The 27174-nt window shown below is 41.1% G+C and overlaps 2 protein-coding genes across 3 annotated transcripts; both read left to right on the top strand.

Annotated features, from left to right (window-relative positions):
- Positions 1-280: 280 nt before the first annotated feature.
- On the top strand, positions 281-5367 carry LOC136676026 (dynein axonemal assembly factor 6-like). The gene is made up of 6 exons (XM_066652880.1): positions 281-373; positions 1808-1886; positions 2059-2164; positions 4310-4406; positions 4516-4601; positions 4822-5367. Exons 1-6 carry the CDS (start codon positions 281-283, stop codon positions 4949-4951), a joined length of 591 nt encoding a protein of 196 aa, XP_066508977.1. The 3' UTR covers positions 4952-5367.
- Positions 5368-7243: 1876 nt separating this feature from the next.
- LOC136676025 (type I phosphatidylinositol 4,5-bisphosphate 4-phosphatase-A) lies at positions 7244-26790 on the top strand. Of its 2 annotated transcripts, XM_066652878.1 has the most exons (8): positions 7244-7481; positions 9407-9600; positions 13670-13776; positions 14648-14753; positions 15716-15768; positions 15981-16071; positions 17510-17623; positions 26551-26790. In XM_066652878.1, the coding sequence occupies exons 1-8, from the start codon at positions 7361-7363 to the stop codon at positions 26680-26682; spliced, it is 918 nt and encodes a 305-aa protein (XP_066508975.1). In that variant the 5' UTR covers positions 7244-7360; the 3' UTR covers positions 26683-26790. The 2 variants fall into 2 exon arrangements, with proteins under 2 accessions (XP_066508975.1, XP_066508976.1); XM_066652879.1 differs by lacking the exon at positions 26551-26790 and having other exon boundaries at positions 17510-20931.
- Positions 26791-27174: the final 384 nt, after the last annotated feature.

Below are 27174 nucleotides of genomic sequence, written 5' to 3'. Positions count from 1 at the left end.
ATTTTTTTGTTTTGTTTTTATTTACCAGAGTGAGTAATTATTAACTATATTATCCTTATTTTTTATAATCCATATTATTTTATTAAATTATATTTTAATTAATTAATTAATTAATTGAATTACCACTCTACGGCTCTGGTATTCACAGAACCGCCCACCAGTAGCAGTTGCTAAGGCAACTTAGACGCCATGACCTCCATGGAAACCGTAAACACGTCCCGTAGGAAGACACACACTGTCACTGAATCACACTGAAGAGTTTCATATTTCTGTTACAGAGATGGAGGAACTTTCTTCCATTCAGAGTCTGCAGGCGCTTTCCGCTTTGCTCTCCACAGCAGCGGACGAGGAAAGCGACGAGGAGGACACCAAGGTAAAACCAGCCAGAACAACACACACACACACACACACACACACACACACACACACACACACCACTCAAACGTACACAAGCTACTAGCATAGCGTCTTTACCTCCCCAGAAAATTTCTCTCCACTTAGTTGGCTAAAGTACTTCTATACATTGATTCGTATAAATTCTTGAACTACTGCTTGTCTAATTAAGCAAAGTAAATATTCAGTTTCAAAATTACTACAGTAAAAATCTTTCAAAATAAACTTAAACATGGTAACAATGTACAGTTACTTCAGCCGGGAGAATATGACTCAAAGTGCAGACTTGGTCATGTTTTTAATTTAGTTTGAGGTCTAATTACTTAATGAAACTGTACCTGTTTTCAGTTTAAATAGTGGCATATTCTACTTATCATTTAAAGAGCAAACTGAATTATTAAACAGTTTAGTGGTCTTCAAATCCACAGCTAGACTGTAGTTTCTAGTCCTGGATTATATATAAATCACTGATACCGGTGCCCTGTCAGTGCAGTAGGGGTTGAATTTTTTGGGCCGGTTGCTGGGATTTAGACAGAATATCTTAAAGGAACACCAGATCATCCATCCATCCATCCATTATCTGTAACCGCTTATCCAATTTTTAGGGTCGCGGGGGGTCCAGAGCCTACCTGGAATCATCGGGCGCAAGGCGGGAATACACCCTGGAGGGGACGCCAGTCCTTCACAGGGCAACACAGACACACACACATTCACTCACACACTCACACCTACGGACACTTTCGAGTCACCAATCCACCTGCAACATGTGTTTTTGGACTGTGGGAGGAAACCGGAGCACCCGGAGGAAACCCACGCGGACACGGGGAGACACCAGATCATATATTTACAAATAACCGCTTCACAATCATTGTGATGCTCTGCTGACCTGTAATAGGGAGAATAGAACCTCGGTTGTCGTTATTCCAGGCTCAGCACTGTAGAAATTGCACTATGAAACTTTGGAGGAAGGTAGGAAACCACCCCCTTCACAATGATTTCAAGACAGTGCTGTAAAAGTGTATTACACTCTGCAGCTTTAGGGGGGAGCCCAAAATACCAAATCCTAACTAGTGTTTCTTTAAATTGGACAGAGTATAGATACAAGGAGGTATATACACAAGTGTCATCAATATCATTTGTAGGTCACCCACAAAATGGCCACCAACTGCTCACGCAGTGGACCTCAGTAAAACATTGCTTGGAGTATTAATATTTTCATCACACTTTCCACAAAAAAGGTTTGCTCATTAAACAATTACAAAATGACCTTTTACATTCTTCATTCATTGTCTATAGGCGCTTATACAGTTCAGGGTGGGGGTGGGGGCCGGAGCCAGCAACTAAATGAGTATCTGTTTTTAAACAGGGGACATAGACTTAAGTTTTGAGAATGCCTCCCCCCTTCTCTTTGCAGAATGTGAAACCCATGGCAAAAATGGGCCCAGGTCACATTGGTGCTTCATCTTCTACTTCTGGAAAAGAGAAGAAAGCAGGTGAATTCCTCCACCATATTTAAAAATCAGTATTTTACAGAGATCAGTAATTCAATGACATACTAACAGTCCAAATAATAAAGACTGAATGGGACTTCAGGTCCATATGAAAGACCAAATCTGAATACCTCTCTTTCTATCACCCCTCCACCACACACACACACACGTAAAGTCAGCAGTGTATATTTGAAGAAGAACACAACAGACATATGGGATGTGGAGGAGGTGACAGAAGGGACGCACCTTGATGACCTCACAGACCCTCGTCCTCAGCCTGAGTAAGTCCTGTACTGTCCAAATATTAGTCTAAAATCATTTTTAAAACATTAGAGGGATACAAACATACTGTGTGTGTAACAATGGTCATAGACTACATAGTGAAAAGTAAAGGTGTTGTCCATCATTTGTGCTATAAAATTGTACTGTCTATTAGTTTAAAAACATTTCAAGAACCTGTGTGTAACAATGGTCATGTTAACATATGGAATTCCAACTACATTTAAACAGGGAACATCTATGTGGAGAAACACAGCTCTCTGGTTTGTTTACATACAGAAGCTCAATGTTTTGAGGCAGAGTAGTACACAAAAAGTAATTTATCTGTAAGTGTTTATTCACTGTTTGAATTCCCACAGAAACTCATGTGTAACTCGAGCTGTTTAGTTTTGTAGCATTTTCGCTCTGTGTTTACTTTCATGCTGTTAGCGCTCTCCTGAATTTAGAGTCAGTTAAGTAATGTAACTGTAACAGCAGTCAGTGTCATGCTTTTCAATGTTTGGAGGTCTCTTGGCCATCTAAACAACTCCGGATGCCTTCTCTCTGCAGTGAGGCGAGAGAGGGAGCGCGCGAGAGACTGGGGACTGGTTTTGAGCACACAAACAGACTGGAGAGCAGCAAATAATGAGGAAACATCAGACTTGATGTTCAGAAAGTCTATTTTATTTAAAAACATTTAATTTAAAGCTGTTAATCACAACTTATGCTTTGAATTAGCCATTAATTTCTTTGTCAAAGCACATTATAGATTATACATTATTATACATTATAGACATTCCTGAACTTTTTTTTTTAAATCATGCACATTAAGTCTGGTTGTGTGTGTGTGTATATCTGGTATTTACACAGCTAGAGCCAAGACTTGGCATTACCACTGGTGTAATGTTCACAGTTGTGCCACTGCACAGAAAAGGAAACCCACCCAGCGCTCCATGTCCTGACAGAGATTCTAGAGGAAGTGTGACCTGCTGCTTTTCAGCTGAGCAGTCGCTTCTCCTTGACATTTCCACTTCTCAAAAAATAGCACTTACAGTTCAGTGATGCAGCTCTAGTAAATATTTGATTTTCTGATTTGTTGGAAAAAGTCTGGCCCTTTTGATGGATGCCACCTGAGAGTCAATGAGCTCTTCAGAAAAAGCAATGAACCGTCACATGCCGTCATGCCTTTGACCATTTTGTTTGTGCATCTTAAGTGTCACTGAGGTATACATTTATATTTTCAATCTAATTACTAGCTCATTAAACTAAGGCTTCATTAAATGATTCCTTCCAACAAATAACCATAACAGCATTTCCATTTTTTAGTACTCCTCACTTGTTTTGTCAGTGAAGATAATCAGGTTTCAGAGTGTGTTCCTGTCATGTGTTTGTAGCATTTAGTCTCGCTCTGTTTCTGTCATGTGCACTTTTTCTGTGTGGTCACATATTTTTGTTTTCGATCTCCCTCCGTCTCAGTCCTACTCCATTTCAGTCCTTTGGAAGGCTCCCCATACTGAGGGCTGTCCCAAATTGATTAGTCTGATGGGGAGTGGGATATAAAACCCTTCAGCAGCGAGTGAGCACTCAGTTTTACTCAAACAGAAGGAAGGAAAACACCTTCCGAATATAAGTTCTGTTATCATTTTCAGCTAAATTTTATATTTGGTCTTTATCATAAGGTCATCAAAGTCATGGAATGTATGAGTGGTGAACTTAAACTTAATAAGATCATATACATTTATTTCACTCCAAATCAGTGGGCACATACTGTACAAGCATTAATTAAAATGACGTTCGTTGAGTGTTTGCATTGCAATTATCTGTTCCATTTTCTTTCTAAGTGTTAGATCCAGTTTTAATTTGTTTTATTAAAAACCATCTCGAGAGGTGAATCCGCCTCCTTGTTTCTTCGTAACTCCCTCAGCGTTATAAATAAAGAGAAGAGATAGTTTAGCGACAGCTTCATTTAAAATAGAGGGCATTTCCAGCTAAAGTGGTGTATACAAAATTTCATGTATGGTTTTTAAATACAAGAGTTCCATTAAATTTAATCAGAGAGGGATCAGAAAAATGTTACTAAGTAATGATACTCAACATGAGCATTTGTATCTGTTCCTTGAGCCATGACTAGTTATATTCTCTCTGTGTGTGTGTGTGTGTGTGTGTAGGTATGACATTATTTTGAAACAGAGTGTGGGTACTGAGGATCTGTTTCTGGGAATGAGCAGAAAGGATCCATCCTCCATGTGCTGCGAAAGCATGCTGGTAAATTCTCTTCTTCCCTTTCAGACTCTCAACAACGTGCCTCAAATATAATATTTATTTGTAGTAGTGAAGTGTGTATTCTCTCTCCACCGCTCTCTTTCTCCCATAGATTAAGGTGAAGCTTCCAGACACTAAAACCTCTGATGTAATGCTGGACGTGAGGGAAACGTTTCTTGATCTCAGAACACCGAAGTAGTATGTTTCTAACTGTTCTTAATATCTACACAGGGAAGACTGAATAGGCTCTTTAGCTTTACCTCCCACTCTTCCAGGGTGGCTTTATTTATACAATGCAGTTACACTATTGTCCAGACATTTTTTAGCAATCATTAAAATAAGTATAAATTACTTGAATCTAAATGCATCTCGTACAAAATGATTGTAATGTATATGAGCTCCCTCTCTTTCTCTGCAGCAAGCTAGGCCTGCATCTTCCTCACCCTGTGCATAGTGGGGAAGGGACAGCCCGGTTCGTTACAGAGAAGTCGGAACTTGAGATCACACTCCCTATGAACAGACCCCTGGATGTCATCAATCTGGTGTGAAAAGAGGGACGGGAGAATCCAGAAGCATTAGATAGGAATGGAAAAGATGAAAAGAGTTCATTTACAGCAGCAACAGAGAGTGAGGTTCAGATTGAGGAACAGAAACTTATCCATGGTGCATTCACGAGCAGCTCATAGTTATTTGGAATCACAGGTATTCTGTTTGGACCTGTAAAGTGTGCAGGTTGTTTTAAGTATATTTTTGGTTCATTTAATAAATAGCTTTTCTTTATAAAGAATGTCTCCCGAGTCCGACACAACCTCACTGCCTGCCATGCCCTGTAGGTCAAAGCCAAGCCTTGAGGTGCACAGACCGAGGCAGTGATATGGCCATGTTCTCCTTTCCCCCCGACCTGAGCAGCTTTTGGCATGAGCTTAATGAGAAACACCTCACAAAGCACACGGATGGGTATAAAGTGAGATAATGTGTTGTTCGTGATGCAGATTTATTTTAAGGATATGATATTTTAAGTTAATAAATGAAGGTCAAACCTCCAACCTCCAGTGTCCAACAGCTTTCTGCAATTAGTGCTTTTTGTAGGGCAGAGGTGTCTTCACAATAAAGATGTGTATCTGTTGGTTACATGCAAAGATTTGTCTGCTTTAAACACTTCCACTACATCTCTTGTCAAACTGTAAACATTAATTCAGTCATTTATCTGTAAACCTTATCCAGTTCAGGGTCATGGTGGGTGCGGAGCCTACCCAGAATCAGTGGAACGCACCCTGGAGGGTGACACATTCACTCACACTGATGGACACTTTACAGTCACCAAGCCATTTGGACCATGGGAGGAAACCTCTCCTAAAAGGGTTTTGTGATCTCATCCCAGGTGAGATTTGTACCCAGATCACCACGCTGAGAGCCCAACACACTACCACTCTACCAACAGCAACCTGCTGAAAACCTGAGTAGCAGTGGGAAAGGGTAAACAAATCAATGGATACCAGGGGAGACTGGCTACCTTCAAAAAGCTGAGGTTTGGTGAGTAACTCCCTACTGAAAAGAACTCAAAAACAGAGGAAGGAGTGTGAGACCTCAGCAATTTGAGACCAAACAAAGAGAGAAGGGGAGGGCAAGACCTCTCAGCCTTCTGAAAAAGGAACAAGGAAAAGATGAGTAGATATGTCCCAATACCAGCTGATATCTAATACATGCCAATAGCACACAAAAGAACCAGCAAATTCTGCTGTGTTCCTGGAGCCTTTATAGGTGGCTCCACAGGTGCAAGGTGTCAGGGCTGATTGGTGGTTTGCCTGCCCCTGGTGGCTGCAGCTGGACCAGCACCCTGACCAGCCCTTACAATTAGCTGAATTTTTTAAACATTTAAAAATGTCACACTCATTGTATTTCATAGCAAAGTTAATTTCAAACATGTCATACAAACAGAAGCACAAGGCTTTAAAGATCACCCAAGAACATTTTTCACCCACCACTTAAGTTTCATAGTGAGTTACAGTTGACATTTCAGCAGTGGAGTCTGCATCTCTACAAGCAAACTCATGCTAATTTTTCAGAGGCAATATGTACATTGTGTCTGTATTTTGCTCAGATTTAGATTTTTGAAGTCATATGGGTTGCAAGGAGGGAAATGTATCCTGAGTCATAACTACAGATTGTAGTTCATCTGTTGCTCTGATGATGTGGCAGTGCCATGTTTGTATGTGTTGCCCTGGTGCCGTGTTGGAGTTTTTAAACCCCTCTGTGTCACTAACAACCATTAACGTCCAGCCGACAGCGTCCTGTGTCACTGATGAAGGACTAGAGGACGAGCGACACACACTGTGCAGCGACAGATGAGCTACCGTCTCTGACTCTACATCTACAAGGTGGACCAACGAGGGAGGAGTGTCTCACAGAGTGTGTGCTCCTGCCCCCTAGTGTTCACTAGTGTGTGTAAATGTGTGTTTCACTACACATATTGGGTTAAATGCGGAGAACAAATTCCTGTGTGCTCACTGGTACGGATGGGTCTAAGTAATTTCCCCAAGGGGATCAATAAAGGTGTTTCTTCCCCTCATACAGTATTTTGTTTACATGTTTAAATATATAATTATGCAGAAATGTTGCATAAATATTGAAATATTTATAATGAGGTCATTGTAAAGTGTGTGGAAATAACTAAAAATTGTCTTAAATGGTTGAGAGGGCTCTCAATGTCAACGGAATAATAAAAAGTAACCGTTACACATTTGAGTGTAATAATTATAAACAGAGATCTTTTCCCCTGCGCGGGCACTGAGTCGTGCACGCGCGCACGCGTTGCATACGTTGCCACAGCAGCCGGAGAGAGCATGTGACGCAGGCGCAGCTGGCTCACTCGGCTCTTCGGCTGCGGCCGCCCGTCCACAGGACAATAGCGCGGCGCTTCGTGCTGCGTTTGTAGGTTTGATCGGGCGCTGATCGGTATGGCGGACGGAGAGCGCTCCCCGCTGCTCTCTGAGCTCAGCGACGGAGCCCCAGGCAACGGCGGAAACAGCGGCGTGTCTCCGGGCCCAGGCCCATACAATCAGCACAACAAACCGCAGAGTGAGTAACGGCTAGAGAAAATGAGAGTGCTCTGCAGCTCCGGACCGACCGCGGTACAGCGCTACAGATAAGGGCCACGCGTTAGTGTCATGCTGTTTGCATTTAGCTGCTTGTGCAGTGATGCGGTGGTCACGCGTGGTTTTGTTGGGCGAGCGGTGACTCGGATATTTCTCGCTCAGCACAGGGGAGGCAGGCAAGAGGGAGGAATCCGGCTTTAGAGCCGGTCTCTACGCTGTTATAGCTGGCGCTCTCGCAGCGATTATCTGCCCTGATGGATTAACTGATTTAACAAATATAAGAGGATAATTAATTGTATCCTATTTGTTTAGATACTACTCAGTGTGTGAGCCCTTACTGCTTTCGCCAGCCAAGTGCACACTCATTGTTTTCAGCGGCCAACTAACGTTTCCTTGATGCTGAATACGCGCCTGTTTTAAGGTTAATTATTCAGGAGACAGCTAACATACCCTCCTCTTTACAGATACAACTGACGGAGGTTGTGTGTATATTCTACGTTTGTCAAAACGTATCCGAAAGAAATTGTAGACTCGTTATACATTTGTCATGCTAGCTAGCGATAGAAATAAAACATTTAATTGAATTGAAACTTAAGCGGCTCCCTCCTCCCTACACTATTCATGTAGTTCCCTTTCATAAGAGACAATGTAGTATGCTAAAAAATGAATTTGTGCCTTAAAGTTCCCAATTAACGACATTTGTGTTCGGTCCTAGGTTGGGAAACCCAATTTAGCACTTAGTTTCAAAATACGAATCACAGATTTATGTCCTGGGTAGTGCACTAGGTAGGGAGTAGGGAGCCGTTTGAGACGCTGTATCAGTGTTTATGGGGATGACGTTCACAAACATCACATGCTAATTTGATCGACAGGTGGGTCCGGCCACTCCTGAGGCGTCGAGTCACAGCCGGATGATTACAGTCGACCAATCCCTGTCCTTGGGGGCGGGGTTATCTCGGAATGATACTCGGCGGATGTATTTAGGGTTAAAGTGAGTGGTGTTGCTTTGGAAAAGACGGTTAATGTAGTTCTCGTGTGTTGTATTTATGTGAGGGTAAATTTATAGTTAAATGCAGCACAAAACACGTCAAGTTGGCCTTAACTCATTACACACGCTGGAACAAATGGCTGCATTCCAGTAGTCACCTCATAAGGCGCCTTTCAGCTAAACCCAAGACCAAATCTCATTTTCTGATTCTAATTCAAGAGTTTAGCAAAATGACTTTGGGAACAATGGCCTGTTCAGACTTTCCCAAAGTATTGCCTATGCTGGTCTCGTCAGTCGGATAAAGTATGATTCTGTACATACACCAGAGCAACACATTTTGATCTGCTTTGCTATAAAATGTACTTTCAGATAAAGTTGAATTCAATGCTTTGTGAAAGCCATAATTCAATTAATAAATTGTGAGCTGCAGCTGGAGTTGAAGAAAAAATTCAGTGTTATTTAATATTGTACTAGTGTCAAAGACAAACGAGAAGCTTTGCAGACTTTGTTAGTGATTTACATGTCTTAAAATATAATAATTTTTAACATTTAACAAGGTAGGCCTTTCAGAACAAATTGTAATTTATCCTGAAAGGCTTGTAGACGTCAATTTGAAAATGGCTTTGTGATTTTGACCATAATATCAGCGTGTTTGATTTTTCCTTTACTTTCTCATCACATTATATTGAGTTTAACCAGCTTTTGAAAATGGAGAAGTGTGGGAATGCTACTTTTTTGTTTTAGTTGAGGAGAGAAACACAGTACACAGTGCTGTGTTTGGGTTTTATATAATGATTGATTTGCTTATCATCATGCTAGTGGTCTTCTTTCAGCCAAATGGGATTGAATAAAAAGCTTTTAACAGTGAGTGCATTCCTCTTATCTCCCTTTCTCTTTTCTGCTCTTGCTCTCCCTCTCAGGTTTTCCTCCTTTTCCAAGTCCCTCTCAGCCCTCTGTGCTGTTGGGTGAGGATCCTCCACCTTACTCCCCTCTGACATCTCCTGAGAGTGGCAGTGCTCCTGTGATCAGCTGCCGGGTTTGCCAGTCGCTCATCAGCGTCGAGGGCAAGATCCATCAGCATGTGGTGAAGTGTGGGGTCTGCAATGAAGCTACAGTAAGTTTGAGAGCCAAAATACACCTACTCAGAGTATCAGTGCACTTTCGCAGATGACCTAACGTCCATTACCAACTCTCTCTTACCCTAAGTTTAATAAGTGAGGGTTTGGCATGTGTGTTCAATATAAGGGTGGAATGAAAACAATCCAAGTTCTGTAGCTTCTACCACATTCAGACTAAGTTTACAGTAACATAAAATTACTGACATTGAAAATAATCCAAGATGCCTGTGTAAAAAGCAGTTATTTGATCAGTGGAACATCTTGAAATGCACATTTTACTCATTGCTATTCTGTGAAAAAGTCTGGCCCACACTACAGGATTTTAATAATCCTAACAGATTTTTCAGTGCTTGATAGTTGTTAGTCCTCAAAGTCTCCACACTACACCATCCACCCTGAATGAACCACCACACACTTTCCGATCACACACACCAACAGACAGCTCTGCTCCTCAAAACTTCACAGTACAGGACTCTTAGTTGTAAATATTGAACATGTTTCATATTTACGATTCAAAATCTGGGCCCTGACTGCTCTGGGAGAAAGACTGGATTAAAGAAGATAATTGTTGCGATCACCCTAAAATCGGGAGACCTCTTGTGATTGTCAGGTTAACCGCTCTCTCTGCTTTCAGGAAGAATAATTTTATAAACAGTAAGCAACTGTTTATAACGGAATATAAAATGATTAAAAGTAATTTGTTTTAATCTGTGGCTCTACAGTCCAAGTATTTACAATATTTTTGGGAAATAACGAGTTTAACCAATGGTGATGCCTTTTCCTAAAAAGTCTTGGATTTTTTCACTATTGGCAAACTCCTTCAACTTCCCACTGAAGCACTTGCTAGCACCACTGACAAATCCACTGCTTTTCTCAACCTTCTTCTAGACAAACTTGACACTTTTCATCATAATTGTCTTAATATTCCTCCTTCTTACTCTTTTCTAAAGTCAGGGTTAAACTAGCAAACTTTTAGACAGATTTTTAAGTCCAGTTTCCATTTGGGCTAGTTGGATCTAGTCTGTAGACTCTGGTGCAGTTGGAGGGAAAGTAGCGTAGTGTGTAATGGGCCTCAAGATTGTGTTGTAGAGCAGTTGTAGAATACCAAACATTCCATTTCTTTAGACCCGACTGGACATAATCACGTAGTGTAAACTCTTCACAAACTCAAGTCCGAATGAGTCCACCATCTCCATAAAAATCTTCAAAAAACAGTTAATCTGCTCGAAGGAATTCAGTCATTTAGACTGATCCCACCTCTGACATAATATTCAAATCTAAATCTTTGTAATGTCAGCTTGACCCTGCCCCCACCTCTCTGTGAATGCACTGTCGGTTTCTCTGACATCGTCATTCCTATCTGCTGTCTTATCAATGTTTCACTTTTATCTGGTTGTATGCCCCCTACTGTGAAAGCAGCTGCTGTCACCCATTATCAAGAAACTAGATTTTGACTATTCATTCATTGTCTGTAACCACTTATTCAGGAGTCGTTTTGGATCCACATCCTACTCAGGATCCCTGGGCACAAGGCAACACCACATCCAGGACAGCATGCCAGTCCATCATAGGGCACTCACACTTGTGGACACTTGAATGGTAACAGCACTGTCCTGTCCTGGTTCAAATTCTACTAAACAGATGGTTGCCAATTTATTTCTTTAGGGAGGCATAAATCAAATACTCTGGGTATTCCCCAGGGCTCTGATTTTGGCCCCCTGCTTTTTATCATCTGAATCTTGCCCCTTGGAGTTGTTATTCCTTGTCATGATCTCAAATGAATTCACATAGTCTAAATACTAAGAAAACTCTTCAGATATCTCTGCCTGTTCTATTTTCATACTCGTTTTTGAGAACAATCTTGGTACACCTTCTTTCACTACACGAGACCTTTGTGTTCACGTTGAAGCATCAGCACAGTATTGCTGAACTCTGCCCTTATGCTGAGATCCTGCTACATGCCTTTTGGTTAGAGTACTGTAATCCCTTGCTTTATAGTTGTACCTCAGATTTGATTCATACTGCCTGACTTATCCAAAATTCTGCAGTTGGAGTCTTGGGACCCACCAAGAATTCTGCACACATCACGCCATCCTTCACCAGCTACGCTGGTGACCGGTAATAAACATGTCCACTATAAAATTCTGCCATTAAGCATCAAAACGCTGCATGGCCTTGCCCTTGCTTATCTGTCAGGAATACCCCATCCATATGTCGCATTTCCAAACTAAGTTCCTCGGGTCGTCTAGCAGACCCCAGCTTCAAGCTGTGCACTATGGGTGGCGGGTCATTCAGTGTTCCCTCCCCGTCTCTGGGATATTTGACCTTCATACATCCTTTCCTGTATTTCTTAATCCTTAACAGGGTCGACACATATTCACTCACACCTACAGACATTTGAGTCACCTATCCACCTAACATTTGTTTTTGGACTGTGGGAGGTAACCGGAGCACCCGGAGGAAACCCACGCAGACACAGGGAGAACACACCACATTCCTCACAGACAGTCACCCGTAGGAAACCCACGCAGACACAGGGAGAACACACCACACTCCTCACAGACTGTCACCCGGAGGAAACCCACGCAGACACAGGGAGAACACACCACACTCCTCACAGACAGTCACTCGGAGGAAACCCACGCAGACACAGAGAACACACCACACTCCTCACAGACAGTCACTTGGAGGAAAGCCAAGCGGACACGGAGAGAACACATCTCTTATTATAATACTTATTGCTTGTAGTCCTAGAGAGCAGAATTGGCAGTGGATGGCCCTCCCTCTTTCCCTGTCACAGAGAGATGCAAGCGTGCATTTAGCTTCCTGCTCCAAATGCATTAAGCTGTAAAATGTCATTGTGTTAGCAGCAATTTGATACGGAGTGATGACTGGTTTCACATTCTTTGAGGAAACATGTACTAGTCTTCACTTCACTCTATTGGCAGCATCTAAATTGGTGGAGAAATCTGAGCCAAAAAATAGAAAATGCTAAAATAATACTTCTAGAGACTTGCTGTAATGGGACATATCTGTTGTTGCACTGATTGTGATAAACCCAAACACAAATAAATTAACTTAACTTAACTTATTGGGGCTTAACCAGGTTTGATGTGGTGAGAGGTAATATATTTTCACAAAGAGCTATCAGGAAGTGAAAGTGCTTGTGACTACCAGGGGACCAAAAGAGAAGGATTACATGTGTAAATCAAAAGGAGAGAAGAGAGAAAAATAGGATTTTTTAATTATTATTAAAGAGAAAAAGGGGGTACAGTGGGATATAGAAGTCCCAACAGGGCAGTGATCTGCAGACAACGGGAGAACAGAGAAAAGTGTATCGCAGGAGATTAAACCCAATGTTTAAACAGCACAAAAGTAAGCAAAGCAGAAGGAAATACCAATTACCAGCAAGGTCTGGCTTTTACAAACTTAAGACTCTGAGCTGAAGGCACAGACTGAAGGCTTAATAAAGGGTAAGCCCCAGCTGTTGTCAATCCGGCTGATTAACAATTGAGTCCTGAGGTGTGGTCGTCCCCTGTTGGTGGGAGGACCACGGTGCAGGCGGCCCCTTACACTTCTCTGCTGTTTAGCTAGTCATGGGTGCACATTATTACCCACAACTGTAAGATGGGTCCAAGAACAGAATACCACAGAATAAACTTGGGTATGAGTCACACGCATGTGGCAGTGCTGGCCATTTTAGAGATGCTACTGTAATAAAACAGAAGTGAAAGAAGTGAAAATGCAGCGAGTCATGCTTTGTTTCTCCTTTCAGTGCCAGACTTGCCATAACAGTGTGTCATCTTAATAAATGAATTATCTGAGTCATGTGACTTTCGGTTGTGGTGAAACAGAATAGGAGCGCCGCAGATAGGAATCAAACGGCATCTTTATTGTAGAGCAGCTAAAATTACTCCAAGTTTCTCTTTCTCTCTCTGCACTGGTCCCACACACTGCCTCTCGTCTAATGCCTCAATCTGTTAGTCATTCTTTCTTTCCACTCCCCTCAACTTATATTGCCTTTCTTCTCTTACTCTTGTTCTTTCTCTTATTCTCTCCTTGTAGCCCATAAAGAATGCCCCAGCAGGGAAGAAGTATGTACGCTGTCCCTGTAACTGTCTGCTCATCTGCAAGGTCACGTCTCAGCGGATCGCCTGCCCGCGGCCATACTGGTGAGACAGGGATAAAAACATGTGTCCAATTTGGATAACATCGAAGGACTAGTGCAGCACAACTGGACGGTTGTGCTGTCAAAATACAGGCTTTAGAAAAGCTGCTGTTACTGTTTTTGTGAAGAAATTTAGACATGCATTTGCATTTGCAGAAAATACTAACCAGAAAATTGGTTTGCGATGACATAACAATTCAGAGCATTCTACCTGTTGTTTAACTAACATTAGCCTCATAGTTCTGTTGTAAGATTAAAGCAGCAAACTGCAGCTAGCAACGTGTCTAGGATTATCAACCACATTTAGAGAAGGAAATGTAGGAGTCTTGGCTCTCATAGCTCTAAGAGTTGCTTATGATCTGAAATCCCAAACCTATGTTGCCCTAAAGATGTTCCCCAGTATAACAACAGTTCTTAGAAAATCTAGGGAGAGATCAAACTCAAAAAAGAAGCCTTGTCTTTCTAAGAAATGGAAGGAGAGTTATAAACAATTGAAAGTACCAGTAGGTGGTATTTTTACTTTACAATTGCAGCTTCAATATCATTGTGATGCTTCAGTGACCGGTAACAGGGAGAATAGAGCCTTTGCCAGGCTCAACACTGCAGAAACGGCACTGTGTAACTTTTGGAGGAGGGTAGAAAACTGCAGCCAACCTTCCCCCTCCACCCTATTTTCAGGACAGTGCCCTAAATGTGAATTTCACTCTGTGTCTGTAGGGGGAGCCTGGCAAAAATAACAAATCATATCAAATCATACTTTAAAGGAAGGTTTTTAAAATATATAGGAAAGTTTATATGGAAATTATGGCAATTGCAGAACTGTTTGAACCAGCACAAGTGCACAGCTTAACAAATTTGCTTTGTGTGTTTTGCAGTAAGAGGATTATCAACTTGGGGCCAGTACACCCTGGTCCTGCAAGTCCAGACCCACAGCCTACTGGAGCACGGGTGTCATGTGGCCACTGCAGCAACACCTTCTTGGTACTGTCTTTGTTGTTACAATTGTAATCATCCTACAATATGCAGAAACACAGATACCTGTTATATGTGATTGCAAAGCTTCTTCAGTAATGCCTTTATTAGCTTATACATGCCCACACTTAATATTTACAAAAAATGCAATGTATTAAATGCTTCTGCCTGTATGGTGTGGTGGAAGCTCCAGTTTGATCGTACATTAGGTTTCGACATTTCCGGGTCCAGTGGCGCCTTTGGTCCCTTGTCATACATTCATAAGACCTGTGTTTACTGTTGGCTTCTTTTACGTGTAATTTATTGTTTGTTCTGAACTGAGTTCTGAATTGATTGAGATCTTTAACTTTCTCTGACAGAGACAGAGACAGAGACAGAGAGAGAGAGAGAGAGAGAGAGAGAGAGAGAGAGAAGCTAAGGTTTCTACAGAAAGTCGCTAGATTTGTTGCTAGTCTGTTTTTGTCATTTACTGTTGGCTTCTTTTTACGTGTAATTTATTCTTTGTTCTGAACTGAGATCTGAATTGATTGAGATCTTTAACTTTCTCTGACAGCTGAATAGAGAGAGAAAGAGAGAGAGAGAAAATGTAGCTAAGGTTTCTACAGAAAGCTAGATTTGTTGCTAGTCTGTTTTTGTCGTTTACTAACTCATCAGAAGGTCTGAAAAGTGGCTAAATCTAGCAGCAAAATCACTGGACCTTGTCACTGGACAAGGTCAATAAGTCTTACAATACGACTTTACACGCGGATGCAATTATTATTTTGTATCATGCAACGAAGACCCACTGTCATTCAGTACTGTAGAGAAGCAGTACAGGGGGGATCCGTTATTCATAAACTTTTCAATAAACAAATCACCCGTTTGATATTTGAAATGGTGCGTCTGTGGACGGTTATGTCATTGGTGAATTAACTGAGACTGATTTAGCCTGCTTTCCTGCTAACACTGTTATTTATTTCTTAACATTTCAGTGGACAGAGTTCACCGACAGGACACTGGCCAGATGTCCCCACTGCAGAAAAGTGTGAGTGTTCAATCAACCGCAAAGTCGGACAACCTCTCATTATTATTTGTCTTTCTTTGTTCTTCGTGTCTGTTTACGAGGGAGAACAGATGTCTCTGAAAAGTTTTTGTTAGTTTTTATGACATCTTCATAATACATATCTATGTGGAAAATCTCCATTTATCATTGGAAACATCTTATCCTGTTCTAAAACCTATTTCCTCCCTCTGCAGCTCTTCTATTGGCCAGAGGTACCCTAGGAGGCGTAGCCTGTGGTGTTTCTTGCTCTGCCTGCTCTTCAGCATCTCAGCGGCTGGACTGATCGTAAGTGTGAACAGACAGAAATGAAGGCAGTGCTAAAGAGGCAGCTGAAATATTATGCACGCGTTTTTCTGTACTATTCCTACACTTTTACACAAACTGTAGAGCAGGGGTCAAGAATATGCGGACCACGGTCCCGGTCCAGACCCAGACGCTGTCCGATCCGGACCTAGACCTGTAACTGATAAACTATTCAGAGCTGTTTAATTGTGAACAGAGTGTGTGTTTGAAGTGGTGTGACTCTTCTAGTCGTTACGGTTCAGGTTTAGCGCTCCAGGAAACTCACAGACCAATCACATGTGTTTCTCCATATCCCACGGGAGGCTCCTCAGCCAATCAGATCTGAGTGACACGCACAGGGCAGGGTCCAGACACTGCTGTCCTGGGGCCAGTAAAAACAGCCCGAAGGACGAGATAAAAGCTCTTTTGGGACACTTTCAGGACCACGGTGTTGTGTGAGTTAAAACCAGAAACTTTAATAAGAAGGGAATGATTACGGGTTAAAATTCTCATAAAGCTGAACATGGATTCTGTTTACGGATAAAGTCCCGCCCTCCAGCATTAAGAGCCAATAAGAACGGTGCTCATGGAAAAGTAGTAAAGTTAACTGCAACTACAAGACAAGTCATTAAGTACTTTATTTACACATGCATGAAGCAATGTCTCATGTGGTCCAGCTGTCTAAGTTTGGACCATCCCATCTATACACTGTAATACCTCAGCCATCTGAGGATGGGAGTCCTGAGAGAGCACAGTTGGCCTTGTTCTTTTTTAGTGGGTAGGATGACCCCCTGTGTCCCCTCCACGCATTACATGGTGCCAGCAATGGAGTCTATATTGGATATGGCTAATGATTGGGTGGACTAATGGGCATGACTGTGTGTAACATCCAAGAATTCCCCTTTAAAAGCCTGTAGAAGTGGTGTTTTAGTTTCATTATAGTTACAGGATGGGAACTGTTAATTCTAGTGGTTTGAAGTGCTTCAGATTGCACCTGATGACATTCTAAAAGCTGTTGCCATTCGGTGGGAGATTTGATGCTTAAAGATGAAGGGGATTCCTAAAAATCTCAGGGACAATATTTTTTAACAACAGTTTAAAAAGTTGTCAGGCTACAAACGTTCCTGTAATTTTTTTTTTGTCCTGTGTACAAACATCACAGCAGCTTTCAGGGTCCTCCAATAAACCTCAGTTGTGTTGTGACTGGATTTGCAGCATTTCTGAACCTGCATCGAGTTTTTGAAACAAAGTCTAGGTGTCATTGTCATTGATGAATGTGTTTTTTGTAATTTGCAGTGTGTCTGGCCTTTCCTGGACACCGTATGAAAGGAAGCGCAGGCTTTTCATGTAGGGTCATTAGAATTTAAGGGGTAAATAACTACTTGTTATCAAGCAAATTGATGTCTGTTCTCTCTTGACATTCCTCTCTGTCTGTCTCTAGGCGGGGACGTGGTCTCAGGCGCAGGTGTATGGAGGGATCTACGCTGCCTGGGCGGTTGTACTGCTGCTGGTCGTGGCGACGCTGGCCAGAGCGCTCTACTGGAGCTGCCTTCGGGTCAGCCAGCCCCTACAGAATTTCACATAGAGACAAAGAAAGAGAAGGGGGGGAGGGAGAATGACGGGGGGTGGATAGAGACCAAGGTATGAGAGGGATTGGAGAGCAGTGGTGGGGTGTGTGTGGGAGAAAGAGATATGTTTGTGAGGGAAAGAGAAAGGAAAGCTTTGGAGAGGTGGAAGCGAGGGAAAATTTGGCTGAAGAAGGGGACAGATGAGTTGATGGATGGATGGGGTCTGATGAATCTAGGTAGCAGTTTTAAAGAATTATTTATTTAGTTGAAATGTTTTCGAGCATTGTGCGGTGTTACCGATGACTGTGCCCAAATTTACTGACACGTTACGCAACTAATCTCCAGTCGCCCCAAGCATTTTAATCCCCTGAATTCAAAAATGCACACACACACACACACACACACTAATAGTCCAAAACCCAAATACATTTTTATGACGTTTGTGGTTGCAGTAGTTAATTAGCTGTTTTGGCACAGATTTAGAGATTTTATTTCTATTTAAAATAAAAACACCTGTTACATTCATTGCTAAGAACAAAGCATCTCTCCAATTCCAGAGATGATTGGTCAGCCCTGATTGGTCTTGGTCATTTTAAATAAAACATCTGTTTAGACCAGGCGCATCTGACAACAGTGACATCTTAATAAGATACTGACAAAGCCCACGTCTTTCCCCTTTGTTGTGATGTCAGTTCTGTCATTTCTAAGGGACACTGGACAAAGGGATGCATCTTTTTCTCACATTAACGTACATAATGAGTGTTCTAGGCTGGAATGCCCCTGTGGGCCAAAAGAATTTCCACAAGGGCTTTTTCTAAAAGTTTAACAAAACCTGATCTTCACACCAAGGAAGAAACGGTTGTTTTGCAAAGATTTTGCAGACTTCTTTCTTACTTTGTTATTTAAACCTAACGGTGATTGTTTCAAAAGAAGGCAAAGTGTCCCCAAACCTTTCCACAATGCAGACAGACAAACAAACACCCTCAAACCTTTATAACCCTTTCGCTCAGAACTGGAGGTGGATGGTCAGGAGCAGACTGGAGGTGTTGAGTAGCGTGTAGTCTCGATCAGTTAGTTGTGTTTTGATCATTTATGTAAAGTAATGTACAGTCAACAATGTTGGTAGAAGCGTTGTTGTGAATGCAGCCATTAATCCGCACATCTGCTGTCCAAAGTGTAAAGAGGCCTTACAGAGAGACGATGCAGTCTCTTCACCACAAGGGGGCTCTGCTTCACACACACACACACACACACACACACACTTCAGTTCCACTTTCATAAGACTGCGTCCTGAACCCTGTAAAAGTAATAGACCACCATTCGTTTACTTAAATACATTCTCATTCTCAGTAACAGTGTCTTCACAGCCACATCCTTTCAGACCCACAACACTAAGCTTTCCACTGACTACCTAAAACACCTCTGGGGCAAGTTAAAGGTTGAAAGTGAAGTTTACTTGATCTACCAGGTCTTTCACAGTTAGTAGGGGTTCCATTGTCTCTGTTGTTTAAAAAATAGGGAAAGAAATTGCCTTCATTTTTCCCTGTCTTTATCTAGTATCCAATGTCCTCTGACGAAGTAATCATGTGCACATGGACATTTTGACTGAAAATTTGCAATGAAGTAACTGACAGCTTGATTTACTGCAGAATACTCCCACACACACACACACTAGGGCTGTGACTGAATATTGGCGCAAATATATATTGTTATATTAAATGATGGCATGGATAGTGTTAAATCCAAATATATATAAATATATTTTTGTCATACATTATGACAGATTGGGCCGTTGAATCTTGATAATTAATCAAGTTTGAAAAAGGAAAGTATGTCTTTGTTTTTGATTGTATTCAGAAGCTTATTTGTTTGGAATTATCTTCAGGTGTGTGTCGGTTAAAATTGTGAGATCATTTGTAAACATTTGATCATCAGTGTGAACAAATGATCATACTCCAGTCCTTAGGGTAAAACGTGTACACACACACACACACACAACTACACACATACAATCATACATTTCGTCCGCTAGGAGGTGCTGTTACTGATCTTTAATTTATATGTCGCTCTCTGTGCAGCACAATAAAGTCACATTAACAGCAGAACACCCTCTCAGTTAATGCATTAATCTGCAGTATGTTGATGTCCAGCTTCATGAATCAAACACACAGCGTTCATTCCAGTTCGGCTTTCTGTTCTGAGGAAGTGTTTTCATTTTTTTTTTTGTTTCCGTATGTAAATAATTATTATTTTAAAGAATACTGACTGCTCTGTTGCACTATTGAGATCTAACACATTTATTCCTGAAGATTTATTTGTTTTTAATGTTTTCTCTTAATTTTGAATGTGAAATCACTACTGTGTAATGGATTTTGATTTATTTACTTGTACTAACAAGGTGAAGCATCGAGGTGACACACACACACACACACACACACACTCCCTCATCATGACTGACGAAATGAAAAAGCTGCGTTAGGGTGACTGTCAGAGGGATCCTCTTACTATTTATGACCTGAAGGATGATCTTAATGTTTTATTTATGATTATATGAAATTTGCCATGTTATTAACTTCAACCTGTAAAGAGTTGCGATAAATGAAATGTGCTATTCACAGGTGTATGGGTTTCTGTGTTTAACTGCTATGTGTTGAAAGCTTAGTTCAGGTCCCTAGGCACCTCACTCTTGCCTGCGTTCCAGTGTTGATGTGAAAAAACAGGATGCAATTTCTTTCTAGTTTATCATTCTCAGATTTCCAAATGCTGGACAGATAAAGGGAATACCCCAGTGATTTTCAGTGTACATTCTGACACCTATGTGGTACCATCGTTTCCTGTGGGCACTAATTTACCACTCCATGTGCCTTTCCTGCTGACTCCAAATGCACTGTCATAGCAGCTGTTGGAGAGGTACTGAAAGCTGCGTATAGCTTGTTCTTCATAATGCTCATCTGGAGCGGTTGTAAATTCTTGAGTTCGTAACACAGACTATAGACTTGTTAACTTCAGGCTGCACAGACCTATCGCCGTCTGGTTCGGCGCGGTGCATGCCGGTTAGTTTTTTTTTTTTTTTTTTGTCCGACTTGCGTCTGTGCCTGCTATACATCACAATGACACATGGCATTGTTAACTCGCAAGTGCGTGATGGATGCAGGCTCCAGAACCAGCCACTGCAGTTGCTCCTCAGGAGCTGCGTGAGACGAGAGATTCTCATTGGCTAGAAGCTCCGCTGAAACCAATGACGTTTGATTCTTTTAGGTCTAAAATTTATATCAGAATGATTTCTCTTAAAGATTCCGGCTACTTTTATTGCTGACTACCAACAGGAGGCGCAGTTCGTATCAAACAAACCTGTTGAAATGAAGTTATTGCAATAAGCTGTTATCCAGTTTATCTGAACCAGTCAATAGTTTAAATATATGCATTTGTTAATTACAGTTGGTTAAAGTTCAGCTGAGCGACAGCACTATTATTTACAAATTGTATTTCCTTGATTTCGGACTCTGCTCTTGGGTTTTAAAAACTATTAAAGCCCTAAATATTTGGCTTCATTCTTACACAGTACATTGTTACTGTAATCTGTGAATGTTCATTATACAGAGGCTTTTGTCAGTGGTTCTCATTCACAGTACAAGGACGTGTGCCTGTTATTGTTTGCGGTAATCATTACAATATAGACGTGATAAATACTGATTAAGCTGAAAACTGCTGGAATATTCCTTTAATAGTTTGTGCTTCAGCAAACCTTCAGCTGAACAAGGCCTTGATAATACACTGACAAACTGGAACATTTTCATCTCTTTCTCTCTCTGTATTCCACTTAAAACCCTGATGTAATCAATAAGCATGATTGTGCTGCATTCAGTCTCCTTAAACCTGTTTTGTTGTGTTATCAAGGTGTTTAGATTGCATTATTCATTCAGGATTCGGGTCTGCTGAAGTGGAGGAGATGAAAATGTCCAGGGCTTGGGGCTTAAAAGCACTGTTCCATATGTTGGAGCCTGTCTAACTTGTGTAACTGAATCAGTTGAAATCCACTACATTATTTGCAGGCTTCCTTTTGTTGTTAAAAGTTTATGCAATACAATTAACATTAAGTAAATGAAGGAGCCATGGTGGACGTCTTATTCTAGCCTCTGACTGGTGCTGTAACACATTTACAGGGCTGACATGAGTAACGAAGGTTTCTGCCACTTTCCATTGCATAATACTTACTTGGCTCTGCACGGCTCTACACACTTTATGGTCCTGGTCACTGGTGCTTTTCCGTTAACACAGCTCCCTCGCAATATGTAGTTAGTGATGTCGCAAAAACCCATCCCTGACGGGAATTGCAGGCTTGGAAAACCATCACAGATCTGACAGTAATGTTAAGTTACACGTCGTGTATTTGACTTAGATTATTTATTTTTTACCCCAGTTCTCACAGATTAGTAGACATTTTTTTGTCCCTTGTTGCACATCCAGCTCTCACTGGAGTTTTTCTTTAGGCACTGATCCAAAGGTCATTTGAACCTCTTCTAAAGATCACAGTGTAATTTTACGAGCTGCCTTTGGGAATCGGATAAAAACAAATGTGATCTCTGCTGTAATTTTACAGAGTTAGTTAGTTTGTGGAGGTCTGCTTTTTTGTGTTGATTGAAGTGTCTCTAGCCAGTCAGCGCTCTACAATATTTAAACGTCACAGTTTAGTCCCTACTCAGCTCAGTTGTAACGGTGAGCGAGCAGGGACTTAAACATTCCCCAGTTCTGTGTACCAGGTGCCAGATTTGCCTGGTGGAAAAGCAAAAAAAAAGCAGAGCTGAGTAGGTTCCATGCAGTGGAAAATTGCCTTTATTTGATCCCAACATGTTTCTGCTTATGAACAGGACACAAAGTAGCTAAGGTTCTGGCTTGACCACTGGTTTCCTCCGGGTGACTGTCTGTGAGGAGTGTGGTGTGTTCTCCCTATGTCTGCGTGGGTTTCCTCCGGGTGACTGTCTGTGAGGAGTGTGGTGTGTTCTCCCTGTGTCTGCGTGGGTTTCCTCCGGGTGACTGTCTGTGAGGAGTGTGGTGTGTTCTCCCTGTGGCTCCGTGGGTTTCCTCCAGGTGCTCTGGTTTCATCCCACGCACCAAAAACACGTTGGTAGGTGGTTTGGAGACTCAAAAGTGTCCGTAGGTGTGAGTGTGTGTTGCTCTGTGAAGACTGGCGCCCCCCTCCAGGGTTGGTTCCTTGTGCTCAATGATTCCAGGTAGGCTCCGGACCCACCGCCGCCCTGAACTGGATAAGGGTTACAGACAATGAATGAATGCTTTGTTAGCTAGAACCTCGTACCTGAGAAAGACTTATGAGCTAGAAATTAAAAATTCCGAATGCTGTTTTTTTGACTCCAGCACTGTTACTGATTATTAGATTAGTAAAGGAGTTCTCTACATATTTTACTAATCCAACATTAATTTAGACTTAGTGGAAGAATAACAAACAATTTAAAACAGGAAACCTTTAAAAGGTCTGTTTGTAACTGTGTGGAATAAGATTTTATCATTTTATTACGATGACTGAATCGCTTGAATCATTATTTCTTGTCTTTTTTTGAGCTGACATGGTTAAATAAGTGGTCAAGCCAGAGACACACAGACTTTTGGACTCATTCTGATTGATTGATGAGAGAGTACTGAGTCAAATGGTAAAAGTGTGCATTTTAAATACGCAGTGTTGATTTAAAATGAGTTTCTATAAATTTAGACCGAACAAACAGTCCCTAGCTGAGCAGATTGGTGTTGATTCATGTGAACGCAGGCCAAGAGGCACCTAGTGTCCTGAACTATGCTGCTTTTAGGTCTCGAGCACCTGATACTGATCCTATATCCGCCAAGAACAAAACGGCCAGGATGAAGCTTTTCTCTGAAATTGTTTACAAATGAAGGCATGATGATGATGGCGATAGCGATAAAGAAGAAAACAAAATGCAAAACAAAATTGTTGATGACTTTTTTTTAACACACACACACAGAGTTGTCCATTTTCACACTTACCATTTGGGGACGAATTGATCACAAACTCTCTTTTCTCTCTGTTCCTTTCTCTCCCTCTCTCTATTTTTTCTCTTCCATCTTATTCTTTTCTCTATTTTCTTCCTTTTTCTCTCACTTTTCTCCTCTTTTTCCTTCTTTCTTCCTCTATTATCTTCTTTGCTTTCTCTTTCTCTCTTTTTCTCTCAGATCTCTCTCTCACACAAATTCCTGCTGACTCTCTCCATCTGTCTCTTGTTTCATGCGGATGTATTTTTTCCTGGACAAAGAGAGTAAGATGGAATGGGAAACATACAAAAAGCTTTCAGAAACCACAATCCCCCTGAGAAAGAGCGAACAAAAGACGAAGGTGGAATGGTAGAAAAAAGAGAAGAAATTAGTAAAGATGGGAGAAAAAGAAACAACTTTGGGGGGGGGGAAGAAGGGGAAGGAGGGAAGTAAAAGGACAGTAAGGAGAAAGGGAGAATGTTACAGATACATGTTTTCAGACTTGAATCAACTTCAGGTTTGTATTAATAAGAGCAAATACATAGAGCCTGTAAACATTTGAACACTTATGCAATACGTCTTCTGTTGATTTTCTAAGTGAGGAAACATTAACTGCTACAATACTTTCCTAAAATGTTATTTCTTTCATCATATTTACTTATTTCTACTTGTCCCTGTCCCTGTCCTTATTTAACAATTTAAATAAGAATTAGAATCATGTTATTGGCCACTGAGCTGCACACAGAGGAATTTGTTCTCCGCATTTAACCCAATCCGTGCAGTGAAACACACATTTACACACACATTAGTGAACACTAGGGGGCAGTGTGCGGTGCCCGAAGCAGTGCGGGGTGCAGTTGGGGTTGAGGTGCCTTGTTCAAGGGCACTTCAGTCATGACCTGCCGACTCTGGGGATGGAACCAGCGACCTTCCTGTTACACGCCCAGTTCCTCACCATCAGGCCACGGCTGCCCCTAACTGCTCTATATCACTGTGCCCCAACCTCCCCATGAGAGCCCTTTTTTCACCAGCAATGAACAGAGAACATTATTTTTCCAAAAGTTTTGAATTGTCTGAGCATTTCTGTGCCTATTTATTTTAGCAGTGGAGTTGTGTGTTGAGTGACAAACAGTGATGATCACAGTGGAATTCAGTGCTCATTGTTCTCTGTGTTTCTCCTGCTCTAAAATGAAAAGTGGATATATGTTTCAGAATACTTATTCTCTCTCTGTCTGTATGTGTGTGTGTGTGTGTGTGTGTGTTTAGGTGGCTTTGGTTGAACCAGTGCTAATATCACTGCCCTAAACACACAAAGAGAAGAGAGATGGTGATTAGTATCACATCCCTATATCCTTCTTCAACTCAAAATCTCTCACATAAACCTTTCAAAGCTTTATGTGCCCTACAAACTCTCTCTCTCTCTCTCTCTCTCTCTCTCTCATATCAGGGAACAAGTTGGTTCCCACTGCAATCCCAGTGAAGGATTACTGACCATGCACAAACACACTGACCACTTTATCCTCTTCATCACTAACCGGATTCCATGCTTAAGACGAGCAGTGTGACCTCACACGCACACACACACGCTCTTGTTGGCATATAACGTTGGAACCCAGTGTCACATACATGTACCATATTACATATCTTGCCTAAATGTGGTGATAATATGCCTCATATGTATTTTATTTCCACTGATCAGATACAACATTAAAACCATTGACAACTGCAGTGAAAAACATTATCTTGATGCAATGAAACCAGACGAGGAGTGTCAGCTTTTTGGCTTTTCCATCTGGTAAATTTTGTACCTGGAACTGGGTACTATTTGGTACCTGCTCGCACGTGGTTCCAAGGGACTGTTTGGCCAAAGAGACTTTTTGATCACTACAAAATGCAGACATCCAGCACCAACTCACCATCTGTAAAATCTCCAAGCTTCAGTGGCAACCGCACTTGTTTTTATCCGACTCACAACAGCTGCTCGTAGAACTATGCCGTGGTCCTCTAAAAAGTTGCAAGCATTCCTTGTATCGGTGGCCGACAAAAGATTCCAGCGAGAGCTGGACAGTGCAAGATGGAATGAACAATCTCTACGGATCTGTCTGAAACTGATGATGGAGTTGTTTTCAATCCCAATGAACAAGCAGCGCTAAATGTTACCACTGTCATTGTTGTGGCAAAGCCCAAAGCTTAAATTAAAGGTTTTGAAATGAGACTCATTCCATTAGTGTGTTCTGTCTAAATCAGAGAAATTAAATTATGATTTTGTGCTGCGTCTCATGTAGAGTGCAGACAGTCTCGAACTGTCCTTCCTTGTTGTTTGAGCCTCTCCAATCCCAGCACTGAATCTGTGTTTATGTGAGAGTGCAAAGACTGAGAAGTAAGGGTGAATGTGAAATATGACAAATGCAAGAACAGAGAAGAAAGAGAAACAAACTAAAATGGATAAAAAAAATGCTGAGCTTGTGTTCGATTGCTCCTCACTCCTGGACACTTGTGTTGAAATGAGCTGTGGAACAGGGTGAGAAAGATGCTGTGTTGTTGGGTCATTGTGGTGATTTGTCGAAATTGTGTCACATTTCTTTAAGTCTCCAGAACTGTTTTCACCTTTGGAAAATGGCTATAATGTGTCTCCATTAAAATCTGCATGCGCTGTTGGAATGTGTCCACACTGAGAGCACTTTAACGGAACTGAATTCAGCTGATTTCATTTACACCGGGTTTCTTTTATAGAAATGCCGTATGTAGATATCTATTTCTAGTATTTCCTACTTCTATTATAAATATGCATGTACCTTTTTTTGTAATATTAAGTTCTAATAAATAATAATAAAATTAACACTACTTTTATTAATCAACTTTTAGAAACACACACACACATTGCCCAATCTTTAAATCTGCTATGTGTTCTCAGCGTGAAGAAGAATTAGCAGATGTAGAGGATGGAGGACGGAAAGAGGATGAGAGCAGTGCAGAGAAAAAGGGATGGACAGATCTGCTGAAGCATGAGGGCAGAGGAGAGAGAATGAGGTGGAGGGTTAAGTAGCTCAGCCTCAAAACAAACAGATCTTTTATAGCAATTGATCTCCTTGTAAACACAGGTTTTAATCCTGGTTTAATAAATTACAGCTTTGTATAAATATCTTCAAATGCATTTTAATAGAATTCCATTTTATTAATTGAATTTCTTGTTGCACACAATAAATTTATCAGATCAATATTTTTCTTGACTTTCTTAGTGAATGAAATACGTGTTATTAGCACTTACAGTCATGAGCTAACTTGGATACACAAATTAAATTTAATGTGAAATTAAGTTAACACACATTTTAGAAAAGAACAAACACAAATGAAAGATTTCTCTCTACTTTCTTGTTAATTTAAAAAATAAAGGACAAAAATAAAAAATGTAAATGTGTTACAGGCCACTTTTTTTACATTTATATATTTTCCCAGTGTGTTAAACCAAGCACGTACACAATAATTCTAGTTTAAATTTTTTCTATGGAAATAGATTTATTAAAGTCTACAAAACATC

This window comes from Hoplias malabaricus, chromosome X1 (genome assembly GCF_029633855.1).
Source record: "Hoplias malabaricus isolate fHopMal1 chromosome X1, fHopMal1.hap1, whole genome shotgun sequence".
Taxonomy (NCBI): Eukaryota; Metazoa; Chordata; class Actinopteri; order Characiformes; family Erythrinidae; genus Hoplias; species Hoplias malabaricus.
This window is presented reverse-complemented; position numbering and strand designations above follow the sequence as displayed.